Source organism: Gobius niger, assembly GCF_951799975.1.
Source record: "Gobius niger genome assembly, chromosome: 14".
NCBI classification, from domain to species: domain Eukaryota; kingdom Metazoa; phylum Chordata; class Actinopteri; order Gobiiformes; family Gobiidae; genus Gobius; species Gobius niger.
This window is the reverse complement of record NC_136865.1, coordinates 11,199,471-11,211,267: the sequence shown is the minus strand read 5'-3', so window position 1 is coordinate 11,211,267 and position 11,797 is coordinate 11,199,471. Positions and strand designations below refer to the sequence as shown.

The 11,797-nt window shown below is 41.9% G+C and overlaps 1 protein-coding gene across 3 annotated transcripts in view; it reads left to right on the top strand.

Annotated features, from left to right (window-relative positions):
- The first annotated feature begins 733 nt into the window (after positions 1-733).
- The window catches only part of khdrbs3 (KH domain containing, RNA binding, signal transduction associated 3), a 157,846-nt gene continuing 146,782 nt past the window's right edge, over positions 734-11,797 (top strand). For all 3 annotated transcript variants that reach the window (XR_013793604.1, XM_079571315.1, XM_079571314.1), the window contains exon 1: positions 734-1,309. Coding sequence is in view for 2 of the 3 variants with exons in the window: in XM_079571315.1 (XP_079427441.1) it covers positions 1,219-1,309 (91 nt within the window). In the remaining variant the exon portion in view is untranslated. The remainder of the gene's footprint in view (positions 1,310-11,797) is intronic.

Below are 11,797 nucleotides of genomic sequence, written 5' to 3'. Positions count from 1 at the left end.
ATTTGCACCGCTCATGTAACCTGCTCTCAACTCAAATGAACTAAAAATATATTTAAATCCAAAGTAATAAAAACAATATATTTTTTATAAACCTGTCTCTGTCCTACCTAGTCCAACGAACCTGTGTGACCTTAGCGTGGGGTAAAGTCAATACTGGGTTCTCTGACCCACAATTCAGAGTGGCGTTGTGATCACTGTAAAGCAATGCAGTTAACAAGTGGGCTACTGCCTCGGTCTGCTACACATGTTTTTCATTGCTTCTTTGTTAACTTTTGTCTCAATTTTTTTTGTCTTTTCTGCTGCTTTTTTTTACTCTTTTGTTGCTTTCTTGTTGCTCTTTTGTGCCTTTTTTGTTGCGTTTTTGTGGCTTTTTCATCCTCGGTTTTTGTCTCACTTGCGTGCTGCCATTTTGACACGTTTTCAAACAACAAAACGTCAAAACAGCAACGAAAATGAGGATGAAAATGCGACCAGAAAGCGAGAAAAGAAAACAAAAGAGCTACATAAAAGCCAGAAAGAGCGAAAAATGATAAAACACGGCAAAAAAGCATCAAAGTGCAAGGGGAGAAAAATATATGATGATATGATGATTATTATTATTATTAAATCCTCTGTTCACACAGCGCTGGAGATGTATGGTAACGCGTATGCTAATGACGGGCTTCAGCACCACGGAGAGCTCCTGCACTTGGCTCCGCCCCTCGTGTCTGCTGCGTGCCGCCTGTGTGGCCGGCCGCGCGCTCTGCCTCCTCACTTTCCCGCTGGATACGAGCGAGACCGAACCGCTCCTTCCTTCCTTCCTTCCTCCACCTCTGCCGCCAGCCCGTCACACGACACGACGAAACCACTTTTCTCTCCCCCCCCGCAGGCTGTAATGCGCACCGGTCTCAGCGCTGCGCCCTTTCGGATCCTACACGAAGCCTTACCCTTCTTCTTCTTCTTCTTTTTTTAATTCTTCGGGGCGATAAAACAAACTGAGACATGCTCCTGTGAGCGCACGCTTGGATGACAGCAGCTGCCGCCTCACGCTTCACGCTCCAGGTTTGCTAAGTTTGGCGTTGAACAAGTTTCCCCCCCCAACACCACCTGTCCGTTTGGGCAAATTTCACTAGTTTTTTTTTTTTTTTTTTTTGCATTTGACTCGTTGACTCTGAGTGAAAGGGGGGGAGAAGAAGAACAAGACGCAGAAGAACGAAAAAAAAAAAAAAAGGAAACAGAATGGGGAGCGAGAGCTACTTACCGGAGCTTATGGGAGAGAAGGACACGCTGGACCCGGCGTTTCTGCACTCCATGCGGCTACTGGACCAAGGTAAAGCCGCGTGGTGATCGGAGTGGCGTTGTTGGTTACTCGACACCAACAACGCGCCTACTTTGTGTTAAAAAATACAGACTATTTTACTCACATGTGCGTAGGATTTCAGAAAGAGACAGGTGGTCGAAGTTCGAATTGTCAATCACTCTTGTAAACTTTTGACGTTGCAGCTTTTGACGAACAACGTGGGACCTATTTAACGCGATTGACGATACCAACACATGTCGATAGAGAGCGCGGCGCAACTGAACGTTAAAAAATGTGACTTAACTACAGAAAATCTGACTTCAACAAACAAGAAAAGGGCTGTGCTGCGTTTGCTTTGTAATGTCCAAGCGCTCTTATGTGAACGATCAAAAAAAAAACAAAAAAAAAAAAACAATCACTTGGTTTGTTATTATGGGATGTGCCAGGAATCCCCCAAATCAGTGCATATCCCTCATGAACTCTTTTCATGTTGTTGAAATTCTTGAATAGCTCTTCTGAATCCCCCCCCCCAAAAAAAAACCAACAACCCAAAAAACCCCAAAAACCAACAAAACAAAACAACCCCAAAACCCCAAAAAGCACAACATTTTGCCAAAGCCAAGTTTTTGCGACGGGCGCATTAGTGAGACCTTCAGCATTCAGTCGACTTGACATCCAGTTAGCAGGCTGGACTCGTCTTCATCCCCACGCCGACACGTGTAAGCCGCAGTGCGAGAGCAGGAATAATCACCCTCTTATTCAAATGTACATGTGTTTCCCCTCTTTGAAGCGAGTGGACGTGACCGAAATGGAATTTGTATTAAAAAAAAACGGGGATGGAGCCACAGCCACAGTTTAATTAATCCTTTGCCTCTTTGAAGATGCTGGAAATCTTTTTTTTTTTTTTTTTTTGCTACGCATTTATCACTTGTCACCCCCCCCTCTCCTCTCCCCTACTTTCGGACTACATAGCGATGGGATTTATGGCTCTAAAATGGGATGCAAATCTTCGGCACAGGTTAGGAAGCCCATGTGCATTTCCTGTAGCCGTTCTTTTCATAGACTCAGGGTATGTGAGAAATAATCACGTATAGGGGCACGTATGGTGATCTACTCCTTCCACCGAAACTTTGAAAATAGGCTTACGTAACTCAAACTTGACACAGTGAAAGGAATGAGTCCGGAGCCATATCCCGAATAAGTTTAAGTGCGAAAAGCCTTCACTCACGAAGCCAGCTCTTCTGTAAAGCTGTTTCTGAGGTTTGTTAAGTTACACTGTATGAAACCAAAGATCTGATCCAGTCACAAACGGCTAATCACGGCACTTCCACGACCCCCCCCCCCCCCTAATGGGCTGCCGGGACGTTTTAAGTATTCTTCAACAGCCACTGGTGCACTATGTTTCTTTTAAAGGTAACAGACAAGCAGATTTGGTCCGCTGCGTGCGCCGCTGTGGCTGCACTGGAACTAATGCTATGAGCCCCCAGACACTGGTGCTGCGCGGGCTGCTTTATCCTATCTGACAGGCCGGTCCTGCTCACAGCTTGTGCCCAAACATAAGACCTCGAGGGTTCCCTATAAAAAAAAAAAAAAAACGTTCCCCCAGCAAAGTCAGGCATAATTTTTATTTAATGACGCGCTCCCACAGCATTACTTCCACGGATACTGTCGCCCAGCGCATTCGCAATCAGACACTCCAGATCATTATAAGCCTCCCCTGCCTCTCATGGATCATCACTCGCATAGTTTTATGTGATTCGCCGTGGCGTTTACTCTTGGGCATAACCGCGACGCGCCATTATATTTCAAAAGACCAGTGTGTTTGCTGTGAATAGTATGGTAATGCTTTCAGACAAGAGACTCAGCCTGGTAAGTGCATGTTCCTATCATTTCTGAGGGGCTTGTTTACTGAAGTCAAGATAGTTGAGAGGCGAAAGCAGTAGTTTTCAATGTCTTTTTTTCCCCTGTATTGATATTCCATTATATAACACACTTTTACAAGTCCCCCCAATACACACACACAGAGAGATTGGTGGGAAGGGTTAGGATTAATAGTAGCTGTAATTACATTTCTAATAATTGCCCGACCCTGACACGATAATTACTATATCGACTTATCGTTCAATAAATGAATAAATGACAGATAAACAATACATCATGGGCTCAGTATTTATCGTCTTTACATAGATTTGTATTTTCCCCCATTTTTCCAATGTAATACTTTTTTTACTTTACCCAAAGCAGGTCATGTTCCGCCGCATCTCATGTTCAGTGTTGGATATTTTAAGATTTCGTTTCTGTGGCATTATAAGGTCGTCAATATTATCGTTTATCGCGATAGTTTCCTGCCTCAGTAAATCAAAAATGAGATTTTGTTATCGTTAACAACAATCTTAATCGTCGGCTCATACAATAAATCGATGACAAATATTTGAATGTGTTACGCTGTGTAACCAAATGATTTTCTCACCCAAAGTCATGTCGGGCATAGGAAGTAATCACAATACATTAGTAGTAGTAGTTTATTCGGTCACCTCTTTCCTTTAAACATAAAACAAACATTTCCAATTATTCGTGTACAACATGACCGAAAGGGTTTAGGCTGAAGTGAAAACTCATTATGCCTAACACAGTTTACATACTTCCACTAGAAAACAAACACAAACATTTATAATAAACTATGTCAAGTGTCAAACAGAAGAGAAATTAGCTCGTGTCTCGAGTCAATTTCAATATTCCAACATAGATGCATTTTGTTTTATGTTAATTTATTTTAAACTAAGTCATTTAGATTCAAATTCATCCTTTATGGATCTATTTAAGTCTTTTCACTTTCTTTTCTTACTTTATTCATCCTAAGCTTATATATTCTTGAATTTTAGTCGATTTATACAACTCTTAGAAAGCTTTGACAGTTTGGGACTGTTTTAACTGATCTTCCAACACCTCTTACAGAAATACATCGACTTTTTTTTATTCTTTCTAGCATGGCACATTGACATACCATGTAAACGATATTGTAGTAAGTGTAAAAACCAAGTCACAAAGTATATGAAACTAAGCATTTAGACTTTACCTGAGGACAGAATTACATCTATATTTTGATCGTCATCGTCCTGATATGAAAGTCTTTTACTTTCTGTTTTCGAGGAGTTTGAGTTCAGATGTCTGTAGGGAGCAGTATGTTTGTAACACTGCCTTGACGCTGCGAAAATCCGCTGGATAAACAAAGCCGGAATGAAACGTCACTTCGGGCTGTGCTTTCTTTGAAACATAACAACAGTTGCGCGAGGACCCTTTGTCGCGAGAGAAGAGAACCCAATTCCTGCCCCGAGTCAGTTTGAAGTCGGCTTTGTTGACGATGAAAAGGTTTACATTTACCGCTCAGAAGTACATGTTTTTTTTTTTGGGATAGAGGGTATTATCGCGTAACGTTGCGCGGCATTGATCCCATGAGCTTGTTTCTCCTTGTCAGGTTTGAGGCCACTGGTATCAAGTCTTATTATCACTTGGCTGACTGACATGCACTGCTGCGTCTGCGCTCCGAGTGTTGCTGGCGTTGTTCCACTGACTCTTTCGTGGCGCATATGGATGAAGTGTTGCCTCCTTCACCACTTTGATATTGTCGGGCCGGTGCGAGCTTATGTCGCTCAGTTATGCAGGCTTCTTTCCCAGATACTTACCCAGTCACTCGAAACCTCTCATTACGTCGGTCCTCTTTGCACGAGCCGGAGCGCATCGCATGTAACTCTTTTCTTTTCAGGGGCTTTTATGTCTGAAGTGTAAGATTCAAACAGCTGCTGAGATGCAAATTACAGCGAGGTACAAAGTGAACAGTAAGCTTTGGGAGTCATGTGGAAGAATATCAGGGGCACACAGTATAGAGAAGAAACTATAGGACTACAGCTTATAGAGGAAAAGGAAAAATGTTCCAACGATGTACAACTTTTGCTTTGATTTAACAACATGCGATATGAATGAAATCTAAAAAAACAGGATGCAAAAATAGAATTACACTGTCCTTCAGGTGCAAACATAAATGGAAAGGTAGAGTGAAGAAATATTGAAAAAGATTCTCCAAAAATATGTGGCCCAAGGTTTGAACCCCCAGCACAAACGCATCCTCTGAATCCAGGTCTGAATGTCTATGAACATGGTCGGGAATCTGGTTTAGCAGCACATATGTCAGTCTTTTTCCAGATGTGTTTAAAACCGTGACCTGAGTCATTATTTTATTTTTATTTGTTCAAATCTAATTGCGATATTTGTCTGATAAAATCCCATCAGATTCACAGAGCCTCATTCCTAACACGCACCCTTCGTAAAACCTAAAGAAAATCTGCTTTACCGCTTAGGAATCTAGTGAAGACCCAACTTTTCATCTGACAAGTTTAACTTTAACACTGTGAAAACTTACTGCCAACATAATTTCAAGATCAGTTCGGATATAAAAAAACTTTATTGCTTTACTCAGTCTCAGACTTGGCCATTTCCACCACACAGCATCCAGACTACAGCTGAACTACACTGCAGAAAGTACAACTATGATGGTGCTTGGACTGTCAGCCTGAGATGATTTGGAATTCTTTCATTTAATTGATGTAGTACTGTTAAAAGTAGAGATGCACCGATCCAACTTTTTTTGCTGCTGATACCGATACTGAGTTTTGAGTATCTGCCGATATTTACCGATACCAAGACACTGATACCAGTTGTCTTTCTCTGAGTGAAAATTTTAATTGATTCTTTCCCTCATTTCAAGATCAATAAAGTCATATTTTATTGTTTTATTTTATTTATTGACCTTTATTTAACCAGGATAGTCCCACTGAGATTAAGAATCTCTTTTTCAGGGGAGTCCTGACCCCAGAGGGGTCATGATATTACAGATCAATCAACAGTTATATCTGGGATATGGGGCTCACCAGGATCTCAATTAGTTGCACAGACCGGTGCTCATTTTCATCAGGGCACAACAATTATATCCATTGATAAACTCTCCGATAAACATTTAACCAGGATCACTGAACTTTTCTACAGTAAATATCCCTGGGTATATGACAGGTTTGAGGTTACATTAATACGTTTAAACAACTCACATGAAGTGATCAGTTATTTCTTAAACTAAAATACAAACACTTGGCATCAGCAGTGGTCGATCTTATTTTACTAGGCCACTTTAGGTATTTGTACCATAGTTTCTGTCCCATCTGATAAGTTGACATCAACATTACCACGCTTCTGCTAGCTTTAGCATGCTCGTGCTCACCGCTGCATTTTGCGCGGCGATCACAAATACATTTGCGTGGGTTAAAACTAACACAGCGATTGAATTCTCTTCTTAGCTTTAAAATGATATACAACATGCCCATATTCACTTAGATTTACATGGTAAAAGTTTTGTTTTTAAGGAGTTGAGCCAAAACTGGTATTGGTTCAGTATCAGCTATTTGCAGCCGATACCTGATATCGTATTTTTTTCAGTATCGGCGCCGATATCAAATGCCAGTAGTAGATCGGTGCATCCCTTGTTAAAAGCGGTCGGTAACGTGCCGTGTTCTGAGGGCTGTAGATGCTGAGGGTCGGGCATGATTATCCGGCCTTACTTTATCACAAATTTTTCACATTTGTGCAAACCTTTTTCTTGTTTTAGTTTGCGTCGCTCTCCTCCATATTTGCATAGATATAATTTGCCATGAAAGGGGTAGGATAGCAGCGACACCTTGTAGTAACTCGGACACCCACCGTCAATTTTTCCGTCCTGCAAACAGTAATTGGCCAGAGTTAGAGCCAGCAGCCCAGACGTCTCCCTCTGCAACGAGGTGAATCCGCTCTCGTCCGCCGCCAGATAAGGCTATGTTTCACTCAGCACTTTGTTATCTGGTGCGCCGCGCAAATCTGGGTTAGACTCTTTTAAGAACAAGCTCACCGTCGGAGGAGCTCTGAATACTTAATGCTTCATGAAAGACATTTAGCAGCCACTTCCCCGACACACGCGCTCTTTCAGTCTTTCATCCACAGAGCAGGTCCTCCCTTCGAGCTACTGCAAATATTGGACATTTCTCAAAAAAAACTGGAAAAAAAGGAAAAGAAAAGATGGAATACTTTAAGCGTGTCCTAATACGAAAAGCGCGCAAGTTCTCAATCAAGCGTTCCAATAAAGTTAGTTTGTGGTATTTCCGTCTGGGGAGAAGATTGCTGCTTTGGACGCCATCGCACAAATTAATCCGTGACATTTTGTGAAGTAAGCTGAACTCTGCGGTGCGCGGGACTTGGCCAGAACAGTCTGCCACAACTCCCCCCCAAAAAAGTGTAAATACTGTTATCTCTCTCTTACACAACAGATGGAACATGATGCAGCTTAATAGAGCACTTCTTCTGCCATCTCGCTGATGAGTTTTTGGACTTGATTATGCAATTGGCAGGAGAACGGAGGGATGACAAACTGGAGATTCTTTAAGCAAATGGAAAAAAAACAACAACATACAAGACTACTACATTAGATTGAGCGGACGACCATTCCAGGAGTTGGGTAGGCGCTGCGAAACTCTGATTTCGAAATACAGAAACTCATAATCTTGAGCAATTGAAATATCCACGCCAATTTACAGTAATTACAAGATCTTTGTCAGCTAATTAGACTCGCCCTCGGGAAGCATTTAAAAACAGCAACCACATCGGCCTGGGATGAAAGGGTTGCGTGAGATGATTAAATTACTGTAATTTGTGGATTACTTTTATACAATTAAACACAATTGCCTTTTCTTATTGAGTTTCGAGTAAACTCTGGACAGTTTCTAACAAAGCGGGGCAGTTAATGAAAGCATAGGATGTAAAGCTATGAAAAAGGGGTCGCGCTTTAACAAGGGGGAACAATGTGTAACAAGGCAGTACAAAGTGTAACTATGTGTCAAGGTGTAGTAAAGATATTCAAAGAGTAATTTATGGCGCTGAGCTAACACACAAATTGTGCATTAATTTTAATGTTGCAGGACAACAGTATTACTGTTGTGAAAGTAAAGACATGACTCCAGGCATTTTTATTGATTGTTCTTTATTTTTTTTATATTGAAAGTAATTACACACTGTCACCACAGTAATACTGTCCTGCAACATTAAAATGGATGCACAATACTACATTCCCTTTTGCCACAACTATCTGATAGCTCAGCACCACTAATTGTTCCAGTTCATTCATACGGTATTGGCTTGGCGGTTTTGTTATGATTGTATGATGTAACCTTTGAATGAAATAAATAAAAAAAATGAAAATAAATACCTTGACACATAGTTACACGTTGTTACATGTTGTACTGCCTTGTTACACATTGTCCCCCCTTGTTGCACTTTGTACTTCCTTGTTATACATTGTTCCCCCTTGTTGCACTTTGTACTGCCTTCTTACACATTGTTCCCCCTTGTTACACTTTGTACTGCCTTGTTACACATGTAAGAGTACCTGTACTTACATGTGTAATTACTTTCTTGTTACCCCGTACTTACACCTGTATTCTAAAGCGTTACCGAAAAAAGTTGGACGTGGACATTTTTTGACCAATAAAACCACTGACAATCTCATCATTTCGATTGTCTTTTCAGTTTTTGAACCTGCGTCAAAACCAAATCAAGAGCCTCTACGAGTCCGTCCAACTTTTAGTAATTGTGGCCGACATGGCAAAGGCACGAGCGCGTTCATTTCCAAGGCTTTTGTAAACTTCGTGAATGAACGCGTCCGAAAATCCCAGCTCACACTGGCTCGTCCCAGCTGCCCAATCAGGGCTGGAACCGTCGTCCCCCCGCTTATGAATTGTACTCCTCTGCCCTTGCTGACGCCAGACAACGCCGCGGACGAGACCGCGGAGCCAAAACGGGGAAGACGGGCAGGTCCGGCAGCTAACGGGGAGCGGAAAATCCTCCGCCGCATACTAACGAGCGCCTTCCAGGTTACACGTACACTTGGGGTCGGAGAGAAGTGCATCTGTTATTTACATGAAGTCGCTCTTGCCGTAGCCCACAGCGCAGCACACAGGGTTCCCGTCATTAAAGCATAAATCATATTCACAGGCTGTACATCTTAGCACTTATTTCCTATGTGGCTTGCCCTGTCGGTAATTTCAATGTTGCCTTAGGTCATTCGGAAAAGAAGTGGAGCCCCATAAGATTCGGCTGCATGAATCAAGTGTTTAATGACAGAGCAGGTAATTACTGTAAATGAGAAAGGTTCATAAGTTTTGTAAAGTAAGTTAATTTTTTTTCCTTTAATGTAATTACGGATTTAATTATACAACCATGCATTGCTTTTATGAAACATCAAGCTCATGTAAGTAGAATGAAGAGCATTGTATTGATCACAGTTATTACAACAATGGAATGATTTGAACCACAAGCATTATATACAAACGAAAACTATATGTCCAAATTGTCCCTTAAGTCGTGGTAAAGTACCTGAGTTTGTATCATAAATGCCTCTCTCTGATGCAGAGCGAGTGGAGAGAGTAGAGCTCGGACCTCTGGCACAGTTCTATCCTCGCCCGCTGCGGCGCGTAGCCTGCATGTCTAGTGCTTTTTAATTGGACGTTTCTCAGCAGGAGCTCACAACATTGTTTGCATCGCATCGAGTCTGCCGTGAAATGCGGACAAACAGCAAAAGCCGCTGCTCACTTGCAAACAGCGCTGTCTTGCTCTCTGATAATGTGGTATTTTCCTGGATTTACACTTAAAGCAATACTAACCTTAATAAATCCTTTTCGTAGTCCCTGTGGGGGTAGTACAAGTGTTTATGGGATGATTGGAGGGTCTTTCATCTCCCCCAGGTGTCTCCGGCCAGAAAACCATGTTTGCAACTTGACTGCCAGCGGACTGGAGCAACCAACACACCCTAATAGAATCATGAAGAAGAAGCTAACATGCCAGCGGGAAAAGCTAGCTGTGGGCTAGCGTCACTTTAAACAGTATTTACAGCAAGTTTGAGTGAAAAAAAATATTTCCATTGTATAATTAGATGTACAATATCCGTCTCTCCCTTCGCCTTTCCTGTCAGCGTAGTATTTACTCTCCAAGACAATTAATAAGTTAAAAAATCGCAACTTGCTACGACACCTGCAGTTGCGCTTATGGCCTCTCGGGGCAAGAGTTACTTAGTACTGCTTTAACAAAAGACTGTAGGTAAAAGAGAGATAGGACAAAAAAACATCAATACTGTGAATAACAGCCTATTATCTGACCATTTGTTATAGTTTATTTAACAGCCTATTATCTGACCATTTGTTATAGTTTATTTTTGTGTTTTGGCCATCTATTTGAGCTGCCTTTTGACAAAACTTTGTGTGGTAACTTCTAAACTAAGGGTGTCGAACTCTTTTGGGACGAGGGCCGAAATTCAGCCCCCAGGGCAGGTCGTGGGCAGCATATATTGTAAAGTACTGTGACCTCATAAATGACTGAGGCGTACACTTGTTGCGCTTTATCAGCCTGTGTCACACGTTTCCCAAAGTAGCTCCACACTCGATGGCAGTAAGTTACTATTACTATTACTAGACTGTCCATTTACCACGTGGCTATAATATGCTGTTTATTTCCTGATCTCTTATTATGTCAGTGACCTTTGCTGGACACTTGTGGAATTCCTTTTTTACTTTAAGCTGCCCCCGAGTGGCTGGAGTGAGCAAACTGGTTCTTGTTAAAAATCCATAATTCCGCACGCAAATGGGCTAGAGACTTTTTATTTTGACACGGTCAGGAATTCGTGCTCCTCAAAGGGCCACATTAAATCTTGACCTTGACACATGCGTTCTAAACTAACAAGTAGCACAAAGAGATATTAATTACAGTGGAAAGTAAGCACTGTTTTCTCACATTGACATGATATGATAAAATGTAAATATGTGGGTGTTATTAGTTTAAGCAGACACTGTTTAATCACTCCTAAAATTTAGATTTTCTTCCCACTGCATAGTGTAGTTTGTTGTTTGCACCAGACAAATACAACCAAAACAACTGTCTCTTTTTCTACTTGCCACCACCAAAAATCGTAGTTTTGATTCGACTGTGATTCATGTTGCGCTGTCGGTAATGAACTCTCTCTGAACTGCGAGGCCTTTTGCACATACAGCCTTAGCATTCAGATGAGCAGAAGACCGTAAGTCCTGTTAGCACTGCTCCGTCTCCCTTTCCCCGTGGACTCCGGAGGTGAAATGTAGGCCAGGAATAACAAAGCCAAACTCGGGCTATAAAAGCTAACAGGCCCCCGTTTACAGACGGCACACATCACGCGCATTGATTCTCTCCCCCCGCTAATGTGGAATACATGTTCCAAGCGCCGCGTAATGAGCTGAAGATGCTCTGATTTAGTTGGAAAGCCACTGTGACATATGGCTTGTTTGGCGCAGTTCAATTGTCATCCCTGTTTCCCCTCATGCTGGTGAATGCACGCGGTACTTATCGTCAAGAGTCATGGGCAGTATATCAAATCAGTTATAGCTTCTCCTTGACATAATTGACTTTTCAAAACCAAGGGAA